Genomic DNA, 23306 nt, shown 5'->3' on the forward strand with positions numbered 1-23306 from the left:
TGGGCGGGAGCTCATTAGGCAGTGACTGCACTTGCGCTAATTAATGCTCATGACAGCAGGAGGCTGGGTTCGGCAGAGCTCGGTTTGGTTCGGCTGAGATCGTAAAATTTGGTTTGGTTCGCTTTGGTTTGGCCAACCTCGTAAGGTTCGGCTGATCTCGGCTGTGTTCGGCTGAACGCGGCTACATTCGGTTCTGTTCAGTTAAACTCGCCTCGGTTCGGAAAATCTCGGCCTGATTTGTCTCTTGGGCTACACTCAGCTATTCGCTGCCTCTCGGCTACACCCGTCTAGATTCGGCCATTCGGCAGAGCTCGGCTCGGTTCGGCCGAGCTCAGCTAGATTCAGCTCACAGATTTCCTGAGGGCAGCTCATTCTACATGACACAAACTGCAGCCTCTAAAAGGCTTGCAGGTCTTTAAAGAAATATCATTTTAACTCAACTCTCGGGACAGAGCTGATGGCTCCTTTAGGACAAGAATATTTACATGTAGAAGCAATTTCCTTATTTGCATCTTGTTTTTATTTAACCGCCCCAAAATTCCATACATATCACAAGGAATGTGCAGTTCTGGTTTTCCCCTGCACACTGTTTGTACAAAGGACCTGGACGCAGCACACAGTCGTGATTCAATCAAATAAATCCTGGTTTACATTTCAAAGGTTCTTGCTCTGGCACTGCATGTTTGCAGGTCTGGACTGGCATGCTCAACTACCCTCATGGCCACATTCCAGAACAATGGATCAGACTTTGCAGAGAGTTCCCAGTAAAACTCAGGTATAATCACTGAACAGAAAATCCTTTGGGCTTTAGTTCCATCTCTCACCTGTTCCAAGTGGAGGGAAGATGGGTTTTTGTCACACATCGCAGCAGCAGTGACATGGATCAGGGTTGTTTTTTATTTTTTTAATTAAGAAAAGGGTAATAAAAATAAACCAGGTCTGATATAAATGTCTTGAAGTGCCATTCAAGCTTTTTAAACCCAAGAAGACCGTCCCGATTCCTGAGCCTTCTATTCATACTGGTTTTGGTACCATGAAATCAACCAGGTAGGTCTATATGAGAACAGCTCAGGAGGCTTTCACAGCTCACGGTGATGAGGACAGAGCAGAGAAGAACGTTAAAGGTGAAGTGTTAGTCCCCTGAATTAATGCCCTGATGTAGCCAAATTTTTTTGCAAAGAGACATAAAAGTTTTTTCCCCTTGTTTCTGAGTGTCTGAGTCATCCTGTAATTCATAATCTGCACTAGTGCAGATCAATCTGACATGGGTAAGTAACATATCTGGCTCCTGTGCTCCAAGCCACATGTCTCCAATGTAAATGGAAGTCAGGAATACAGAAACAGCTGTGGAAAAAAGATGAGAGAAAAATCAGAACAGATATTCTTCTATTTCCCCACAGGATTAGCAAGCCAAGCTGCTTGGTACCTCCAGGACTATGTTTTAAAAGAGTTCCCTAGCTCTTTTCCTAGCTGGAAAATCTGCTACTCACAAGACGGAACAAACCAGTTTCCTGTTAAATAAAACAGTTGGAAATCCGACCTGTCAAATGCTCTCACTGACCAGCAATAGGGATCAGCATCCAGGCCCACGTGGAGTTGTTTGGTTTTTTTTTTTTTCAGACTATTTTCCCTCTTGGAATTATATTTCTTTTACACCTTTTCTTTCATTTTAGTCCCTGAAAGGGAAGTTTCTTGGAGGGAGTGGGAGTGTTGTAATGTAAGAAAACCTCACAGTGTGACCATGCTCTGTGCTGCTCACCCCTGCCCCCATCCCAGCAAAGACACAGCTTCTGCTTTGGGAAGCCATGAGCCTGGGTGGATATGGGAGAACTAATTTAATGGATTAAAAAAGCCATGAAATTTCCTAGTTTCTCCCACCACTGCCTCCTAACATGAGTGATAAGAACAAGACAAGTCACCTGTCTTGTCCACATCCTCTTCCACCGTTGCTGATAGGCACAGAGATTTCACAAGCTCGTGGAAGGTGCTGGACAGGCCCTGCTCCTCCATGAGCTGGAGCATGATGGAACTGAGCCCACCGAGCTGCCTGGAGAGCCCAGCTGAGGTGCTGCTGGCCTGGCAGAGCCGGGTGTAAAGCTTGAAGAGGTTGTTCCTCAGTGTCTCATCCCTGAGCATCTCCTGCACGGCCGCTGGGCGTGGTAGGACGTGGTTCCGCAGCCACCTCAGCACTAGTGACACGTCCTGCTCCCTGAGGGGGCTCTGCCCAGCCAGGGACCTCACCAGCCACTTAGTGACAAGATGAATGGATGCACAGGTGACAGCCACTGCCTCACCCCCAGGTTCACAGTCTCTGAGGGTCTCCCCTCCCTGTGTGGGGGGTGGTGCTGGGAAAACAGGGTCCCAATGGGCAAGTATGGAATTCAGATGTTCTCTGCATTTCTCCAGCTCAGACACTTCCATGTCTGCAGCAGTGTCATCTTCTTCCATCTCGTTCTTTTTCCGAGTGTGACGATACACATGAGATGAGGCTTGAGGTTTGTTCTTGTCTTTAATATTTTCTGTAAAAAGATAACCACCATCAAAACAAACATCATATACTCCAAAGGATTTTCCTAGAACAAAATTGTGCAAGCAAGGTGCTCTCCTGTGTTGATTCAGTCGTTAAAATGGCAAATACCAGCCTCATTTAGCAGCCTCATGGAGCCTGCACAGTTCAAAGGAGCTCTGGGAGCTCCCAGAGACTCCAGGCTGGAACCCTGTTCCAAACTGGATCGTGCAGCCTGGGGATGAGAGAAGCTCCTGAAGCCTGGAGCAACACAACCCACACAGGCAGTAAGTTATACAGGCATCACTCCAAAAACCCTCTTCATGTCTTTCTGTGGAGTTTTAAAGGGTGAAAAAACTGTAGAAAAGCTAAAGCTTTTACAGAATCCCTTAAATACATGATACCTTCTTAACTGATACAGAACATTTAAACAAACCTACAGAAGCTTTAATATGCACCAAAAGCAGCAGCTGCTGCAGGAAACCAGCGTTGTTTTAAGACCTCCCACTCCCAAGTTCCTTGCATTTTTTGTTCACAAAGAGAACAAGAGAAGTCACACAAGTCCTGGGTTTTTTTCCTTTCTTTAAAACTGGTGACAACAAGAGACACCAACTATTAACTTTCACTTGCTTTACTTATTTATTGTTTTTACTTACACTTCTCTTTCACATCCCCATTCACAGCTTTGAGCACAAAGCCTCCAGGCACTGCTTCTTCTCTTAAGATTTCATTAAAAATACCCTTTTTCAAAGCCTGACTCAAGATTTGCTACTATGCTTCATTTTAAAGCTCTTTCCCTTCATAAACTGAATTTCTCCAAAGCTTCCAAATTGTGTTAAGGTTCAAAATCACCACAAGGAAGATCTGAAAAAAAATGCCTTTCCATTTCCTTTCCTCCTCCCTCAAGGTACATCAGTCTGACAGAAGGTATTAGTACTACTTCCAGAGAAGTTTGCCTCATTTGAACTGCTGGTCTGTAACAGCTACAACAAAATACGCCTTCCTTGAAGTATTTCAGCACTTACTGAGCAATTCTTTGTTTTGGTACTTCTGAGCCAGGGCCTGCAGGTCCTCCTCCAGCTGCAGGTCTTTGCTGACAAGGCTCCACTTGTGCAGCAGCAGCAGCAGCTCCCTGCTGGACAGGACGCTGTCGTTGACCGTGAAACGCCTCAACTCCCTAAAAGCCTCCACAACAACAGCACGGTATTCCAGCACAGAGCTCAGGGTGCTGAACAACTCAGTCAGCTTGGCCAGATCTACAATAGTCCTGTCAAAGGAAAACACAAGTGCCATGCATGCAAATTCATCACTACAGCTCTTAATCCCTACTGTCAGAATGGCCAGGAATTAGGGAAGAAGGACTTGACAGCAACTGTGCATCACATTTTACTTTATTCCCCATGTATTCAAACACCTAAATTCTCCTGTCAAATAAATCTCACCCAAATTCACTACTCAACACACAAACTGAAGGTGAAAAAAGCCATCCATTTAGCAGAGATAAAGAAAGCCTCCTGGCCTTAAAAAAGTTCAAACTGGACAGAGGATGAAATGCAAACCAACTAAAACAAAAAACAAAACAAAGGACTTACCGAATATGTTTGACTAACGTGACCAAAACATACAGAAATTCATTTACAAGCTGAATAGGAAGAAGTTTCCTGTTCTCCTGGGATTGATTCTTGTTTTCTCTCTTGTCTCCTAAATTTGTTAGCCATAGAGTATGGAGTAAGGAAATAATTTTATTTATCAACTTGTTCTCCAGAAACCTGAAAAACAAAACAAAACCAAACCAAAAACAAAACAAAACAAAATTAAAAAAAAAAAACAAACCAAACCAAAAAAAGAAAAGAAGAAAACCACATTTGAAAGGCAGATTCTCACCAGCAGCTGGTCCATCTCCTACAGGGGACCATATTCTAGTGCACTTTTGGTGCACTTGCCTGGCCCTGTCAGGGCACTCTATGTTTGCAAACGAGATTTTTTGTGAGGGAGAGGCAAGGGGAGGAGAAGTAACGTTCTAGACAGCTCAAATCCATTACTGTGCCACTTCCTGTGCAGCAGGTCCTGTGACAGGATGGGAACTGAGGCTGCTTGAAATTTAAAAGCTAAAGACACCAGCACAAAGTGTCATTTTGCTTTTTCAAGGAAGTGATTTCCAAATCACAAAGCCCCCCCACCATCGTCCCTCCCACCACCACCTGAAAGCCTCTTGATTCTCTTCTCAAAAACACAAGGGACACCTCAGCGTTCAGCAAGTTCTGCCAGTGCAGCCCTCGGTGCCCCCGTCTCCAGGTCTGTCCCCCTTGCTTTCATCCTCAGCCACGTCATTCTTCTACTGTGGATAGGAAATGGTCCCCATTTCTCCTGTACTTCTCTGGTTACCTTTTCTCTAAGCTGTGCAGGACCCACGAGAGGAGGCTGTGATCCTGTATCAGCTCATAGGCAGCTCTGGTGACACGGGCAGCACTCTGTAATATCTCCAGAATACGACTCTGAAACAGACAATGCAACTTGTTCTTTCTCAGCCAAGATCTAATTATCTAACTTAAAATGAGAAATTTGGCTGGTATCTGATCAACTTCCACGTAAAATGAACACCGCCTGTTCTCAGCAACTGCAGAGAAGGAAAGACATTCTCCCTTCAACGCTTCACACCACAGGTGCTGCTCTTACAAGAAGTATTCAGGTAGCAAGACAATTTTCTCTTTTTGTCCAAGGTTTTGATACCTGAAATACACAGGGTGGATCTCCCAAACCTGAGAGCTCCTGGCACGTGAGTTTCCCTCCTGCTGAAGCACTGTGCAGGTGACAAACGTGCTGGCTGGGGAATAGAGACCCAAAAACAAAAGGCCCCGACTGCAGGAGCAAAACCACGGCACCCACGTGAGGCTCCACGATGGCAGGAACCGGTCCCAGTTTCAGGGGATAAGGATGGGACTGGTTTAGACACAACCTAAATTATTTCCCCCTCCACACATCCACAAAACCAACAAGGAACAGATTTTCAAGAAGACCAAGGGAAAGTCGGCTGCTCCTTTCTGTTTTGTACTTGAGATCTCAAAGCCACACAAACCTCTGTGGTTTGGGGTATTTGTGAACTTTCTTTTTAAATTCTTACCTGGGAGCCCTCGTCACACAAAGGACTGTTGAAAAAGGAGAGAATGACCTGGAAAATCCCCTGGTAGTCATAAAGCTCATAGCAATGTTTGTCACGCAGCCCTTCCCCAAGAAATCTGAGGATCCACTCACGCTCTGTTTTGTACTGGAAGCCATAAAGAAAAATACCACTGTCAGACATTCAGACATTTCCAAAGGATACATGCTCCTAAGAGCACAAAACCCTGGTTCCTTCTGAGTGCCAGCTCAAGGCTTACCGCAGCTTGTTCTGGACTTCTCAATTTCCATTCCTATCAAATTTAATCACTAATATCCATTGGGAACAGTCAGTCTGCAGCCCAAACATGCAGTGGAAATGGAATTTTAGAAGTTGCTGTTTCTAAAATACTTCAGTTGAACTCAAAGTTACTAATCTAAACTCAAAGAGGAATTGTAGCTAGCCGGGGCAGAACATTCTTTTCTTGTGCTCACAGAGCATACACAGCACAACTCATTGTGTGTTAGTATTAAGAAAACAACAAAAACCCCACAGAAATAACATTTTTAATTCCAATATGAAACGTAAGAAAGATGCTTCTAATTAACTACTTGTGGGAGAATGGGATTTCATTGCATTTTTATGGCTGTTTTTAATACATTTCTGAAGAATTACTGGATACCTAATATGGGACTCTTACCTCAAAATCAAAACTGTAGAAAAGTTGGAAAAAACCCGGTACCTTCCTCAGGTCCAAATACTGGTGTGACAGAAGGAATCTGTTTACCTTTACGTACATGTGCTCCTCTGTAAAGAGAAAAGGTTGGCATGGTGGAGGAGGACAGCGCTCCCAATCCACAAGCACGGACGACAATTCCTGGAAGCTGCAGTCAGTGAGCGTGCAGCGCTCCGAGCTGGGAGAACAGCCCGGCAACTGCAGAAGGCCTTTGCTCTGAGGCGCATTCCCATTGCTGCCCACCCTCCCCTTCTCTTGCCCAGGAGGAAAAGCTCAGGCAAGAGCGCACGAGCACAGAGCAGGTGAGGGGATCGACACTCCCCAGGGCTCTGTTTTTCACCCCAGCAGTGACACACGCAGCACGTCCCAGTACCTGGCTTCAGGATCTGCTGTGCCACACGAGCAACGTAGAGTGTCAGGGAGAAGGTGAACCTGAGGTTTGGCTGCCTGATTCCGTTCTGCACGGCATCCAAGAGATACAGCAACTGCAAGAGCCCAAGGAGAGAAGCCTGAAGCACAGCCCAAATGAATACAACAGGAGCATGAAGACATTGATCAGCTTCCAGGACATTTCATGGGCCATACAGATCAAGTATCAATTCCATCAGGATTTCCATTCCTACATACAAAATTCCCAAGAATTTCTAAAACATATTTTCCCCTTTCTCTGTCCATTAGTTATAACAGGAGGAAACACAAAGCAGTAGAGGAGAAACAATGGGAGAGAGGATAAAAAGCTTCTTTTTGCTGTCTTACCACATGCATGTAGGTGGATGAGCAAGGCAACATCTCTCCCACACACATCCCATGACCTACAAGGTCTCACCTGCCAAACTGGCAGTGGCTTACCTGGCTCTTCTCTCGAAAGCGAGCCCCTTCCAGATGGGAGCGGAAGGAAGCCAGGACAAAATATGCAGCCGCTCTCATGTTGGAGTCGTAGCTGCTCAGGGCAGCCACCGTGAGACCCAGGGCATTGACTTCCACAAACTTGTGACATGCCACCACACACTCTGTGAGGGGATGGAGGAAGAGAAACAGAAAGCACCCGGTAGGTTAGCACTGACACATCCCAGTGCATGTAACAGCACTAGAATCCTTAACATTTCTGGTCATGAGCACCCATTTCTGGCTCTAGCCCCAAAAATTATGACCTCAGTGCACAAAGACTCCTCCAGCTGACAAAGGGCTTCAGCAATTCACTCTGAACAGGAATTCTTTACCTGAGCTGAAATTCATGGGGCTGTTCTCATTTATGTGAGAGATGATCCTGCCCACCAGGCCATGCAAAGTTAGGGGTAAATTCTGTAAAGACATCTTTGTATCTCACTGTTTCAGGGAAGCTGAGTACAAAGAACAACAAGAGGGAAAATTCATCTCTCCAGAGCATTACAGGGTGCCTGAAAAACTAGCACTAAAAAGCTCCTGTAACAGAAAGGATGGGAAAATAACACAAATAGCCCATAAACCACAGCAGTTGTCCCTGTACAGGCACAAGTGACTCTTGTGGTAAGGCCTGCTCTGAGACAAGTACTCAGCTGTACTCCTGAGCCCTTCTAGGTAAAACAAAATCTAGCAGTGACCAGAAATCAGCCCAAGAGAAAACAGGAAACACACCCTTCAATGGTAGCATTTAGCTTTCACAGCATTTTGTCATCAGGATTTGGAGTTTCTCCTTTAAGGGCTTGTGTTCTGTGTGTTTTGAAGGGTTGCTGCCATTTCCACTCACTAATGGCTAGAAATGACTTGGTGTGAACCTTCCACCTTACCTCCAGGAATGGAGCACAATGGCACCTCAGTGGTATTTTACCAGCTACAAATGTACCATAAGTTTAGCAATAATATTCATGTATTTTCTTGTCATTCACACTGAAGGTCAAGAGGAAGTTTCTAGAAACAAATATTCCTATTTAAGAAGGGGCTGCAATCTTACTGCCAAGCACCTACATTTGGTCCACTGATTTCCTCCCCTATCACTGCCCACATAGACTAGTGTCTGTGTAAATATGTACATATACGTACATGTGTGTATAAAACTACGTTTAAAAAATCACAGATTATTTCTGTCCCTGTACCAGCACCTGGGCTATTTTTCTCACCTTTTTCTCAACTACTAGAACTACTAAAACTCAATTTCATGCCTGGCAGTTTCTTACTGCCAGCTTTGCTGGTTATGGGCCAGGTAAAGCAGGGTCTCCACTTCCCCACCAGCCACTGCCATTTGTCCCAGGGCCACCACTCTGCTCTCCTTCAGGCTGCAGCTCTGGGGAACTGCTGATGCGCAGTAACCATTCACACTGTGGCACAGTGCTACAGAATGAAATCCAAGGTTCTCACTTCAGCAGTCCACAGGAAGATTTTTTTGGAAAACTTTCCTTCATTGAAAACATGCAGTGGTAATATTTTCCATCCTGCTGTATTCAATAACTGACATAAAATAACAAGCTCTTATTAGAAAAGCACCCCAGTTTAATTCTATGTCTGACATACAGCTTATTTAAAGGACCTTGAGAACCAGGATGGAAAAGCTTTCCATAAGACGCTTATCAGACCTAAAGATAGATAGAACTTGCTATCTGCCCAACCCCAGACTTACTTGTTCCTCAGCGAGCACTAAACACTGTGCAAGAAGTCCATTTTTATGTATTCTGATGGCACTATGCAGCCAGGACAAAGAGCAAATAAATAAAGAACTGGGAATTCCAAGAGCAGCTGACATGGTTTACAAGCACCATGGGACTGAGACTCATAAATCATTTGGGACCTTTAAAAATGCCCCTCTTAGGACACAGACTTCTCACTCTGTGTGGAGAAGCTAAGAGGACTATTTTCTCCTCTCCTGGTTCAGATTCAGGACAGCCACTGTGTTTACAGCTTCACAAGAACATGATGTACAGCAATTCCCTCAACCTTGGTGCTTCCCACATCAGCAGCCACCAACTAGCTGCAGTGCTGCTGGGGCTGCCACAGACACCAAATCCCTCCCTCCATGGGGTGGGTGGTGCTGGCAGAGTGTCCTTTCTCCAGCTATCAACACTAGGTTCGAAAGAACCAGCTGTCCATGCTCTTCTTCCCTGTGCACCTCAAAGGCCCAGCAATAACTGGATTGTCTAAGATCCCTCCAACTGCAAAATGCCTGATAGCTCTGGTACCTTTTCTCCTCAGAGGACTTAAAGACAGTTCTTTTCCTGCTGCCAGGATTACACAGAGCACTTCAAACCATAGCTAAGGACAGGCTAAGCACATCCAAACAGGTGCTGTACTTGCAGGGGTCTGGGTGAACAAAGGACTGTGAGAGTGATTTCACTGACAGACACTAACAGCCTGCCAATGGCTTCTAACATTATTGCTGTGGAAAGCCAAATCTAGCTGTAACTACAAGGTGCTTAACCATAACCAACACAGGGAGAGCTGGTTAGGAAATCCCTTAGGCTTCTTGTCTCCCTTTGACCTCTGAGGGCTCTCTACAGGGACAGTGTGCCCATGGAACACAGCAGGGATGTGCACGTGCAAAGCCCAGTCATGTCAGACAAGAAACTTGCTGACAGTTCAGAGCACCAGCCTATTTGTGAAACACACTGGCCTCATGCCCATCTGTCTGGCGGAAAATAAGTTGGCTGAAGTTTCCCTGTTCTATAAGCACAGCCTGTAACAGGCCAGATCTCCAGCCAGTTCAGTCACAGCCCTCACAGTAGTTTGTTTCTTCCCTCTAAAGTCAGGCACAAATTCCTTGCAGTATTAGCTCTCGGATCAGGGATAACAGCGCTCCAGGTGCAGCTCCTGCAGCAGAGCAACCTGACAGTGAATACCAAAGAGAAACACTCACTTTACCTGGTCTGGTCAGTTCACTGAAGAGCTGAAGTAGAAAACAAGGATCATAGAAGTCATCAAGGCTCTTCACAGTTTCATCTTTATATAGCGACTCTTGTATCCCCTGAAACCAAATCCAAACCAGTATTTGTAAGGAACAACACCAATTTCAAGCTTGGTTTCAAACTTCCACAACCACCTCATCCCACTATAAATCACTTGATACAATGCAACACAGGGTGAGACATGCTTGTGTTTAAACCCAGCTTTAGTATGAGTATATCCACAACTATTTCCCTGACCAGCATCAACAGCTACAGAAGCAATCCAGTAAATTGTAAGAAAGGCTGGAGAGTTCATTGCCAGTAGATCTGTGGGCTGTCCAATCCTGGTCTCACATACATGACAACCTTTGCAATGCACTATCACCCCTGCTGACAAGATGTGGCCCATATCTTGCAATTACTTTGAAAAGTGCTCCTGAAGAACACATTCCTCCTATGAATCGAAATTACTCTCCTGATGGAAACAAACTGCCATGTATTACATGGCTGCAAGACATGAATGGCTCAAGGGTCTTCCTGCATATCCAAAGAAGGGTAACCATGGATAGGCTGAACCAAAAGCACCTGTGATGGCAGCAGCCGGCGATGCTGAGGGAACGACAGAATCGTCTTCATCATCTTCTCTCGATCCAGCAGACACAGGATCTCCTCCATACTTGGCTGCTGCCACAAGGACTTTCCCAGACTCTTGCAAGTCTTGTGATGCTCCACAGCGGCTGGACCCCACAGCAGGATCCTTAAACATTGTTAAAGGCAAACACATTAGGCAACAGAGCCAAAAGCAATTACAGGGGAGATCAATTAGTACCAAAATTTTGTCTTCACTTGTAGTTAGTACCCTGTGGGACTTGAACCTATAACTCGTTTACCTGGCAACACCTTTTCCATCCATCCCAAAGCTTTTCAAATTTAGTCTGAATGTGTCTCACTCACTCTGCCCTCCCCTGTCCATCCAAGTCAGAACATACCCACTCATAGGCACCTATGGATTTAAGCTGTAAGTGCAGGTAAGAATGACAGCAGCTGCATGAAGGGACAGGAATGCAGACCTGCCTCAGCTGCCTGAGCCAGTGCTCTTGCACTGCTGGAGGTATTTCTGCTCCTGCCTCCAGGACAGCAAAGAGCATGTGAGGAAAGCAGACCAAACCACAGTTGTTGGCAACAGACTTTCCTATGGACTTCCTGGGCACAGGAAAGGGAGAAGTCCACTAGTGACTTATGTTTCAGCCTCCCATCTGTCAGAAGATCCCTACAGTGAGTCCCAATTATGGAGAGTGAGTGACTCTAGAAATGAGACATTCCCTCATCTAACCCACAGACACACAGAAGTCTGGGCAACATAAGAGAATTACAATAAGAATACGAAATATGTAGTAAAAGTGTTTCCAAAAGCAACTTTCATCTTTAGGTTTCACCTTGTTCACTGTCTCCTTCATTTAAAAATGAGACCCTGGAAAAATACCAGTTGTGAGACCACCTGTGTGTAGTTTGCCCAACCAAGTAAGGTGTTCAGCTTACCTGGAGTTTATAAGACTTTGATTATTCTTCTCATACAACTGAAGCAACAGCAGTATCTTCTGATCTAAAACCCAAGATTGAACCCAAAGTTAGTGACTTGTGGACACAAGAAGAAGATGCAGAAGGAAGTGCCTTTCCAGGCTGACACTCACCCACAGTGCTCAACGTGGCCCCATAGGCTCCCAGCAGCACTGGGAGGTGACTGCTCTCACACAGAGAGGGGCTGAGTTGCACAGTTGTCAGCAGAATGTCCACCAGCGCCTCTGGAACAAGCACAGCTTGAGCCCTGCAGCTCTCAGTCACACAGAGCACAAATTAACACCCCAAGACCCACTCCAAATGGATGCACACACAGCAGTGGACATTTTACATCAGCATCTATCTCTAGAGTTACCACAGACCATATCCCCAAGACACTAACGGGTGATTTTGATGCATTTAATTCAAGGGAACATCTCGAAACAGTATTCCCAAGCTGAACACAGAAGTCACTGAGCCAGATGAGGTCCCCAGGAACACTACTCTGCAGAAGCTTTCCATGCGTACACACCCACTCTCTGGTTAAAGAGGAGTGCTGTACCCTATCCTTTACTCCTTCCTCCCCCAGGAAGGCATCTGGAATGAGCTCAGGAGTTGAACAGAGAAAGGCAGACATCCCAGCAACCTCCCCAAGGACTCCAGAATTCACAGCAAAACACTTCTAAAGTCTGCACCCCAGCTGCAGTAAATATCAAAATGCTTCTGCACTGTGCGTTCCAGCAGGGCTCAGCACTGTGGGTGGTTTGTGAGCCACAGGAACTCTGGCCTGTGGGGTACAAAAATTATCCACCTTTGCTCTGTAACTAACTGAGAAGCAGAAATGTAAGTGATTGGGTTCCTCAAAAACAAAGAGGCTGTCTGTAGCACACTCAAGACTCGACTCCAGATTTCTCTACTCCCAGTATCTGAAAAGACCCTAGTTATGTGCAGGAATATGAAACCCATGTCAAAGCTGAAGAGCTCCCAAAGCACCAGCCTGAGTGAATGCACTCCTGACACTAAGCTTGTGGACTACTGCAGCTGGCCTCAAAGAATCCATCCTGCTGATCTACAGAAATACACACTAAAGGAAAGACACATACGTACAGCAAGCAGCAAAATCTCTTCCTTATTTTTAATTTCACTAAATTGGTGACTTCACAAGAGCTTTTTTCCTCTTTTCAGATGTTTTAAAACTTGAAAGCTTGTTTACATGTTCCTCATCAATAAACAAAAAAATGGTTATCAACATGCTGCCCTGAAAATTTCCCCCCATTTTTCTTACACAGCTCCTTCAATCACTGAATCTCAAACCTCTGTACAATGGAGAAAAGTTGAGGTCTATGTAGAGTAAATGTGGTTCAAGGTCAGGCAGGATTTCAGTTGCCAGTGAAGAAGAAACAAAGCCAATCCTACACATGAGCTAGCATCCAATCTATATTCCTCTGGAAGGATATTCCTCATGAAAGGTTGCAAAATGAAATACACATAATTTAAATTGTCATTTTTGATAAAACTTGGAAAATCAACTTTAAATCTCCCGTATCAACCTATTTTAAAACAGGTTTAAACATCACAGGACCTATGTGCACTTCAGTGATCTTACACTAACTGCCTCAAAGAAACCAAAAGAATAAATCCATGACTTCAACTGGGTTAAAAATACCAGGAAAGCAAACAAACAAACAAAAACCCAAACCAAAATAAAAACACAAATCCACCTTTCCAGTAGTTTTAAGAACAGAAGTGTTTAAAACCAGCATAAAATGAATGTAACATTTGGATCCAAGCAGAGGTACAATTTAAATGCCAATATTCTGGAACTGTTAATAACTCTGCAAGTATTTACATGGGTGGGTGTGTTACTGGATGGAGAGAATATAATGCAAGAAAGACAAGATCAACTGTATTTAGTATGGGAAGAATATGATTAAAAAATACCTCTTGTCTGGATGTTCATGCCATCTTCTTCTCTTGACCTCAGGATGGCTGACAAAAATAGAGAGTGCTGTGTGACCATCATGTGAAGTTTGGAGAGCTTGACTAAGCTCTGACTAAGTGAGGATTCTTTCTTGTACAGTAACTGGATGGCAATGTTCAGGACCTTCAGAAATGCTTCATCTCTGTAACGGTACCTTTGGGAGAAGGATCACAGAGAAGTCAGATCATAAGCAAACCCAAGGAAACCTGCTTGAAATTAAAAGTTGTTTAAGAAATGAGAACTTGGCAAAGAAAATGAACTTAGTAAAAGCAAACCAAATTAAAATGAAAACACTTACTTGAGTCCTGTCTTCACAAGGTTGCACCAGTCATCTGGGTCCACATCTCCAACCACACACTGCATGCAGCAAGTAAAAACAGGTGTTGGTTTACATTTGGCACATGGAGCTTCTACAGCATTTTTTGTTCAAGGGACACACTAAGAACACGCAAGCCAGACACTCATGTGGGATGATCAGAGGGTGACAGGAAAAAAAGCTCTTGGATACAACAATCCTAATTCCTGGTTCAAAGGAAACTTGTTGGTCTGGGAGCAGGGGTTGTATGGAATTAAAAAGCAAGCTGGGCTGTAGGTTCCAAAAACACAGTGGCTCAAAACTCTTCAAAATCCTAAAGTGTGAAAGGAATCACAACTTGACAAGTCAAAGCAAGAGACTGGGTACCAGGTTTTTGTGAGGTTTAGCTAACCAAGCTTTGCACGTGGCACACGGGGTGGCTGGGGCAGGTGTTCCTTACAACTGATGTGCCCTGAGGAGCTGGGAACCACAACAACCCAATCAGTCTGGAGAAGACTGACAGCTGCACATCCCAAGAGTCCTGGGAATGCAGGTGCCAACCTCGCCGGGCTGGAAACACCCACAGGATGGGATGGACATTGTGAGGTGGCCCCAGGCCCTGCAGAGTCAGCCAGGTCCTACAAGGGAGTCTCAGCAAAAGCCATGAGAGGGCAAAGGCATTCACTGCTCAGAGACCTTCAGTGTTACGTGTCACAGGGATCCATGTTCACTGAACTCAAACCAAGGGAACAGTGCAGAGGGAGTGACCAAGTAGTGTTCTTCAAAGTCTGGATTTCTATTTATGAACAACCAGATTTTTGCCCCAGACTTCAGATGGCATGGCAGGTGGGTCTTGGCAGAAGTATTTCTATCACCTTCTTTTAATTTAAAAAAAAAAAAATCCACTGGTAACCTTTGATTTCTTACCCCTAAATACCTCAAACTCTTATCTTCAAAGGGGATTCTTACCAGAAAGTCAACATAAAACTGCTTCATATAAAGGATTATCAGGCCTCTGCAAAAGCTATTAAAAGTCCATGGAAAACAGAATGCATAAAACAGGAAATCAAGCCCAATCTGTATTTACAAAATCTAGAACTGCCCAACCACACATATACATACAGTCCCACTGTGGCAAAGCAGATAAGAAGTCTCACCAATAATTCCTCTAGCCTCAGCAGCATGGACCTCTCCACTTCTTGCTTGCTTTCATCTTTACTGCTGCTGTACATGGTAACTAACCCCTTTATGCAGGCTGACAAGAGATGTCTCCTCCAGGAATGCAGCTCCTCTGAGTTTTTCAGCACTGTGGATATGGCATCTGCCACGGCCCAGCTGCAGAGAGATAGTTGTTGATTTTTTTATTAATATTTTAACTTGGTTTTGTATATGTTAAAGATGTCTTGGTGCCAAAGTGCAAAGCAACAGATTCTCTGAGAAGAGGATGCTGTTACTGCTCCCATTCCTATCACAGTGCTTCCCAGGACAAACTGAGTCCTGGGGGAGGCACACACAAGCTGCCCACCTCCCTTCATTCCCTGCTCGCTCCAGAGCAGAAGGAAGGCAGTCCATTAGGTTGTGCAGCCCTTTGCTTTCCAAAGGTGGCAACAACTTTGAAAGAATTTGCAGTTTCACAGTGGCCTCATGCGATGCTCCGGTGTCCTGAATCCCAGCACAGAGCTCCTTCCACAGGGCCTTCCTCAGGACACGTGTGACAGCCGAGACAACTGTTGGGAGAGCAGAAGGCACAGGTTCCACCACCTGCAGCTGTTAAACAACAACACACTAATCCCACATCAGTTTCTAATCCAGGCCCAGACTACTCAATTTCTAGGAAATGATGCTACAGCAGCTGCTAATCTGTTACAGAGAAGTGCTACAGAGGCTCACTTCTTTACCCATCCTCTACTTCCCAGGGTGCTGACAAGGCCTTATCACTGCCTGACCTTGTAGGTAGAGCTACAGCCCCAGTCAGCCTTTGCTACTGACATTTCTGGGCAATAAGAGAAATTAAAGTGATCCTGTTCTACCCAGTTGAATCCTAACTCACCATTTTGCTGGTAGAGATTTAACACACTTGTCCATAGATGTAACGCTGCTGTGGGGTTGGAAAGTTCTGGACTGACAGCTCAGGAGGGCATTACTGAAGCCAGCCCATAGCTGGAGATTTGTTTTAGAATAAATTTTTGGATTCTGTAAAAGTGAAAGCTCAGGTTCTGCAAAAACCATCTGGCCGTGGCATTGCACACTCCAGACTCTTCTATCCGTGCCTGAGCAAAAGGTTTTACCTCCTGTACTAAACCAAGAGAAGCACAATGACAGATTTTCACATGCACTAAGCACTAAATAAGGGCTTCAAAAGAGAAATCTGGGCAGCAATAACTGCGAGAGCACTTGGCTTCAGTCTAACAGCCAACCCTCAGAACAGCTCTTCACCTGTACTGCTGCAGAGGTACTTCCAAGACAGTCATTAGAGGTCAGATATCTAAGTTTAATCACCTTTATCTATTGTGTAAATATTCCAGCAGAACCTAAACAGGGAATCTGGCCTCCTGAATCACAAGCAGGGCTCAGCAGTGCCTTTACCTGTGGAAGGTCGGCTGAAACCATACTGGTCTCTGCACTGCAAATACACATTAATGAGTGGAAGAAAGCTCTCCATGTGTTTCCTGAGGTACTTCCCAGTGACACTGCTCAGACACCAGAGCTCAAACTGCAGCAGGTGAGTCCTGGAGTTCTGGATCAGCACGCCCACAATGGCCAGGGAGGTGTGTGAGCACTGGGCAAGGCAGTGAGCCTGAACCTCGACACCAACTGCGAGAGCAAGGACTGGCTCACTTTGGAGAGCCTGAAGGAAAATTTCCTGCAAATCTTTGCTGGCTGATGCTGACATCAATATCCCCAAAGCTTTAATATGCTCTGTGGATAGCAGAAATTCTCCTTGCTGGGGATGCCTTTGGTAGCTGTCTGTAAGGAGCTGCACCAAAATTTGTCCATAGAGGTTTAACTGTTTCCCTTTTTTAGGGGATTTTTCAGATTTCTGATCAGTCAAGCTCATCTCAGGAAGTTGCAGCATGGTTAGAGTGATCTCCTTCAGCTGAGTTGCAGTCATGTACATGTGCAGCTCCTCCAGAGCCTGCAGCTGGTGAGACTTCCTAGGACAGATCTGGCTTCTGTCCTTCCCCACAGTCTGCAGCTCTTCCAGGACACTTTTTGTGATAGCTTCGAAATACTTGGCCAATACGTGTCTGTGGTCCGTTGTGATGCTCTGCACGATGGGGGCACCTGTTTTCAGCAGCTGGCGCACCCCGGAATTGAGGTGAGCTGACAGGAGCTTCACAGTGACAGGGTTCAAACCAGGCTGAGGAATAGAGCGCAGCTCCAAGGCCAGGAACCAGCTCTCCAGCGTAGGATGTCTGAAAATCAAGGTGAGCATATCCTCCAGTGTCTGTAACAAACAGAGGTAACAGTATCAATGAATGGATAATCACAGTGCAGGGTTAAAAAAAACCCTCATTCATCTGCCTATTTTCCACAGCTTGTCAATTACAATTATTGAACATGAAATTGTCTACTAGCTGGCCAGAGGATAAAAAATATTAATGAATTACAAGCACATAAATATCATTCTCCCAACATTTATGCTGTTATACTGAACATTCTAAATATGTCTAAGCTCATCTCCAGAGGAAAACTGAATATTCTAGGGTTCATCAACACATTCTAATCTCCACAAATTCACAGAACAGATGAAAGAGGGGGAAAAATTCATTCCTCAAGTACATAATTTTCACAACAAGGCTTTACACAGGGCTGAGGGAATACATTTTTTCTGCAAAGGTGATCTCTTTCAGGACCTCTCCTGACTGTGTTCCAGCTCAGGGGTGAGACTGCGGGTGATGCAGCTGGGTCACATCTCCATACAGTAGTTTTGCAACTGCTGGACCACATGCTCTATGATCCTAAATTCTCCTCCAAGACCTTAACAGCAGCTCTCTGTTCAGCAAAAATATTCCCTAGAGAATCAATCAAATCAAAGTTTACTAATAGGTGCCTCGGTATCAAGGGATTTGGTACCTTGTCATTTGAAGACACTTCTGTCATCAGAGACTCCTCATCCATAAAGAGATCTGACTCAGCCTGATGCTGTTCCTGCTTCTGTTGATGATCCGGCTTTATTTGATTGCCCCGGCACAACAAGATGCTCAGAATGTCCACATAGAGGTCAACCAGTTGAGGACCCAAAGTTTTACCAACCTATGAAAATAAAGGCATCTTGGAAGTGAAGAAAAGAGAATGGGAGCAGAAGGGTAATTATCCAACAGGAATAGGAGTTAACTAACAACTACTAAGATTACAACCTCTCCTTGGGGAAGGAACCACTAACCTATTTAGAAACTTGATTCGAAGAGAAGTCTCAGGTTGCCAAATAAATACTGATAGTTTTTCATTTATACTGTGACATTTGGAGTTACACAGGCCAGTGGATTTTACTCTCTGGAAAGGCTTCTCAGGGAGATCCATGAGCTGGATTAAAATCTTGAGTTTATTTGCACTCACACTGATCAGTAAGGTAACCCATGCAAAGTAAATCCAACACTCTTCAATAATCAGGACAACTGACATTTGTTTACAAATTAGGTCCAGTTTTGTATGGTGCTGTGTAGCCTCAGAGCAAGTAGAGAAAAAAGAGCTACAGAACTGGAACCCAAGTTTTAACAGCCAAGTTATTTGTCCCTTCTACCATAAAATAAACCAAACATAACCACAACATTATTACAATATTGCTCTTACACTGCTGAAGTTCTCCACTGTGGATTTCAGGTACAGTAGCACGTGCTTTACTCCCAACAAAAGCTGGTCAGGTGGGAGCCAGGAAGCCAAGTCTCTCAATTTTGTCTGAACACCATCTTCCAGTAAGGTATTGCTTCCTCTCTCATAGGCTCCCTTCAGCAAAGTGGTAAATACAGAATCCAGTGCCACAGTAGGTTCTTTGCTTACCTCCTTGTGGTTTTTAAACTGTTTAAAGCGAAAAAAAAAGTATAAGAGAAAAACAGTGATGAGTATGAAACAAAAAGCTCTTCAGCCACTTTTTTTTTGAGATGAACTCTGAGCTGAAGCTCTAGGAGCACAAGTGTGCAGTCCTGCTAGAACAGAGCTGTCCAGCAGTGTCCCCAGGGAAATCTGTAGCGTTCACTGCTGAACTGAGAAAAACCCACCAAACTCAGCCCAGGGGCCTGTGATCCTCCACCCACCCACGGGGAACTCCAGGCACTGTAAACAGAGGTCACAGCATACACCAGGCTCTGCTATGCATGGTGAGGGGTCTCTGTATGAGCCCTGAGCCCTGGTATCACCTCCCAAACACCACAAAGACCTCTTGTATCATCAGAGAAAAGCCCTGGAGCAAATGGGTGTCCCAACGTGATCAACAAGAAATGAAGAATCAGCTCAATAAAAATGCTCTTTCTGATAGAAATGTAACCTCTATAAACTGTGAGGTTTTTATAAGAATACTGGCTCAAGAATTCAGTGACTTCAGGTATTCCATACCACAGTTTCCTGGGACTGCTTGGGGATCCAGAGTTTATAGTATCGGTTAAACTGGTAGAGCTGAGGATACTTAGCAACTTTCAGGGACTCAAGATCTTTGTCATAGAGCTGGAACATCAAGCAGAGAGCAAGGGGTTCTCTCTGAGAGTGCAGGAGGTCAGTGAAAACAGCAACAAGGTACTCCACAATGTGTGCTCCTGGAAAAGCAAAAATAAATTAAACTATTGACATGAGCACAGACACTGGGGCAACCTTCCTTACTTTGGGCCTCGGCAGCAGCCCACAGAGCATCATGCAGAAAAGTACTGAATAAGATCAAAAACTGTTTGTAGTGACCTAGACAAGTGTTCCTGACCACTGAGGTACCTGAAAAATCCTCCACACATCAGTTCTTCCTGAAGCAAATAATCCACCTTCACTGTGTTGTGCTAAACATGCCTGTCTTTTAACAGGAAGAGAGCTCTGCCAAGCACCACCTCAGAGAAGAACTGATTTGTACTTGGGGGGCACACACCCAGTTAACGTGTACAAGTTAAACAGAATTTTCTTTCAGAACTGGGACTTCCAGTACACCCCAGGTGCTACTCGACTGCCAAATACACACAGAGGGCTTAGTGAGGTGCTGTGGGCTTGGCCAATCCTGCTCCAAGGCCACCTGATGCCCCTGTGATTTTAACACTTTCCTCAAGGAGCTGGTAGAACTTTGCAGTAGTTGCCCCCAGAGCTTAATTTCTGAAGTTTTCTTTGGAAAATGCATCCATTTCCTACTTAACAATGTAGTCCTCTCTCCCTGATCTCGGGAAGAGTTGCCTACAGGCATGGAAACCACCATCCTCTCCTGATCTCCACACTCTGTCCTTAAAACACTGTGTTACTGAAGCCAACGACTTCCAGACCAAGACTGTCCCTGCAGGGACAGTGTCTCTTCCCTTTAGGGTCAGGGAAAAAGGGCAGAAGCACCTACAGAGCCTCAATGCCTCTCTTGAGCACAAAACACCATGAATCTGCACCTCCTTCTGCTTGCAGGGAAGATAATAAAATGTCTCAAGGTAAAAAATTATAAGATGGGTAAGAAATTATTAAAAATGGGTAAAAATGATGCCACTTTCACTCCACTGGTAGAAATGACACATAAAACCAAAAAAGAAATCTGTACCTGTTCCATTTTCAGACTGCAGCAACAGTATATTCCTGGCTTCTAATGCAGCAGGGACAACAGCACTGAAGGGAAATGTTTGGATAACCATGTCTTCATTTAAAGAGAACCCAATTTCTTCATCTAAGCCATCACTGCCCTCAATCAGAACATCCACCATATCCAGGACATCTAGTAAGTAAAGGAAAAAATGTAAGCAGAGGATCCAGACTAACTGGAGAAACAACAGAGGTAGAATGCAACATTCCAGGAACACAAGGTATCTTTTTAGTTCTTTAAAAGAAAAAAAAAAAAAAAAAAAAACCAAAGGCACATTTGTCAGGCAATACAATGTTAAGTGCAACACAAAAATCACAGCTGTACTTCACTCTGCCTTTCAATGCTGCCGTCCAGCACAGGGTGCCCAGAGAAGCTGTGGCTGCCCCTGGATCCCTGGAAGTGTCTAAAGTCAGGCTGAATGGGGCTTGGAGCATCCTGGGCAACTGGAAAGTGTCCCTGCCCATGGCAGGGGTTGGAACTGGATGAGCTTTAAAAAAAGGTGCCTTCCCATCCAAACCTTTCTGGGATTCCATGATTCTATGAACAGCTCCAGGCAAAAGGACTAAATTTCCATTTTAGTTCCAAAATGCTGCTGCAAGAGCATGAAGAGAGATTCCAAGTACTGTTAAAGTGGCACAACCACATCAAAATTTATGTTTGGGGGTAAAGTGGTAACTTTGCAGTTCCAGCTTCTGATACCAAGTACACATGGAGGGCTGAATCCTGGAGGTCCTTACATAACAGGATTTCTATAGTCATCCATCCCCAGTTTGCTGCTTAGGGCTAGAAAATGTAGCCCCAAGTTGTGGAATTCTGTTGTTGAGGGGTTACCACATACCATCAATGTGAGAGACGGGGATGCTGATGTTATCAGAGTCCTGTTTAAACATAGCAACCTGGAGCATGCTGGCTTCCTGAACCAGGTCTGCTGCCTTGTCTGTGTAGGGATAGGGCTTTGTCATCAGCTTCAGCAGGATCTGTCAGCAAAGGTGGAGAGAAAAGTAAGTGCACCAGCTATCAAGTGTAGGGGAACCATGTGTTGCTAAGAAAGACCATGTGCTAAAAGTGTTGGAAGCTGGGCGGGTTTTAGGAGGACAACTTCCATATTATTTCTGCAGGATTCTGTCTATGGTTCCTGCTCTACAGGGGACACTGATGGAAAAAATAAAAGTCCACTGCAATTTGGCATCTAGATTGCTACCACAGACTGAGTCCCTGGGGAGACCACACTGGAAATGAAGAACTGGGCATTCAACATCCTGAAGAGTAAACAGGAAGCATCAGCTTTCCTTGTAGAAGATCACAATTTACTGAAATCTGATAATTTTGGCACCTAAAGAGGAGATAAAAGCTATCCACACATACAACACTCTACCTTTATACCAACAATGCCATAATAACAACTGATCTTTTTGGATTTAATTTTCCTACAAATTATTTTGCTGCCCCTCCCATTGAAGACAAGAATGATGCCACCTCTGTATAAAGAATCCCCAACAATGCTTTTCTCAGAATTCATTCAGTGGTCTTTGACAGGTTTCTCAACAATAGCAATAAAATCTCTAGTTTCCACTAACACTATTCTTCGCATTGTTTATCTAGCTAATTTGAACACTGTTACCCTTTCCAAAAACTGAATCACTGCTTCCTTTTGGTCTTCTTTTGTATTATCCAAGTGTTCCAGCCAAACTGAAAGTTCCTTCCATGTGTACTCAAATACTCCACTGTCACGTAAAACCTGTCCAGGAAACAAAGGGGGAGGTGTGTAAATAAACCTCAAAACACCTAAAATACAAAACCCCAAGAGATACAGATCTTTTTGTATAGTAACTTCATGATTCCTTCTTTTGGGAAAGAAAAGAAGAAGAGCAGGTTGATGAAAAGAAGTAGCTGTCACTCTCCTCACCCCCTCAGTTCAAGAGGCCTTATTCCCACTCAGTAGGAGGACTTTGACCGCATAGTGGACAATAAAAATCATACTTCTATAATTTCTGGAAAGCAGGTTATACTGCTTTGAGAGGGTTGTACATCTTTATATCATCACAGGCAGAAAAAATAAAAGCGTCTTAAAAATACCCTGTAGGGAAGATTTAGAAAACTACTGATCTAACATAAAGGAAAATCACTGCTAAATTAAACCTAAATCAGGCTACTTGTACATAAAACAATTAGGCAGATGGATAAACAGTCAGGTAAATGAGCAGTGGGTTGTGACCACAGCAAGGTCCAGAGAGAAGTGCAAGTTGCAGGGGATGGTGAGGTAGACCCAGATATACCACAACCAAGAGACAGGCTTTGACATATCTAGAAATTTTCCCCACTTTCCTGCTCTCTAAATTCAGGCCCTGACCTCAGGCACCCAAACTAGCAACTTGGTGACCCTGTGCTCCAGCTCTACAAGCAAGAAAGGAGAAGGGAGGAGAGGAAGAATCGAAGTGACACCATGGTTAAACTCCCTGCCCCTAACTGTCAACAAGAGAGGAAACCTTGCCCAGCTTCCTGACTCTGGCACCCACATTAAACAACTGCAATTAC

At 44.6% G+C, this 23306-nt stretch overlaps 1 protein-coding gene across 1 annotated transcript in view; it reads right to left on the reverse strand.

Annotated features, from left to right (window-relative positions):
• Positions 1-497: 497 nt before the first annotated feature.
• The window catches only part of URB1 (URB1 ribosome biogenesis homolog), a 42699-nt gene continuing 19890 nt past the window's right edge, over positions 498-23306 (reverse strand). The window contains exons 16-39 of the mRNA XM_053936653.1: positions 22393-22509; positions 21610-21748; positions 20733-20903; positions 19577-19773; positions 18818-19042; positions 18101-18280; positions 16610-17471; positions 15549-15750; positions 15181-15358; positions 14027-14085; positions 13689-13882; positions 11882-11992; positions 11730-11793; positions 10776-10947; positions 10168-10270; positions 7189-7349; positions 6713-6824; positions 6304-6410; positions 5628-5771; positions 4892-5001; positions 4099-4275; positions 3532-3773; positions 1920-2519; positions 498-1344 (exon numbers count right to left, since the gene is read on the reverse strand). Of these exons, the coding sequence (XP_053792628.1) occupies positions 1133-1344; positions 1920-2519; positions 3532-3773; positions 4099-4275; positions 4892-5001; positions 5628-5771; positions 6304-6410; positions 6713-6824; positions 7189-7349; positions 10168-10270; positions 10776-10947; positions 11730-11793; positions 11882-11992; positions 13689-13882; positions 14027-14085; positions 15181-15358; positions 15549-15750; positions 16610-17471; positions 18101-18280; positions 18818-19042; positions 19577-19773; positions 20733-20903; positions 21610-21748; positions 22393-22509 (4839 nt within the window). The 3' untranslated portion in view covers positions 498-1132. The remainder of the gene's footprint in view (positions 1345-1919; positions 2520-3531; positions 3774-4098; positions 4276-4891; positions 5002-5627; positions 5772-6303; positions 6411-6712; positions 6825-7188; positions 7350-10167; positions 10271-10775; positions 10948-11729; positions 11794-11881; positions 11993-13688; positions 13883-14026; positions 14086-15180; positions 15359-15548; positions 15751-16609; positions 17472-18100; positions 18281-18817; positions 19043-19576; positions 19774-20732; positions 20904-21609; positions 21749-22392; positions 22510-23306) is intronic.

The sequence above is a fragment of the Vidua chalybeata genome, chromosome 2, assembly GCF_026979565.1.
Source record: "Vidua chalybeata isolate OUT-0048 chromosome 2, bVidCha1 merged haplotype, whole genome shotgun sequence".
NCBI classification, from domain to species: Eukaryota; Metazoa; Chordata; class Aves; order Passeriformes; family Viduidae; genus Vidua; species Vidua chalybeata.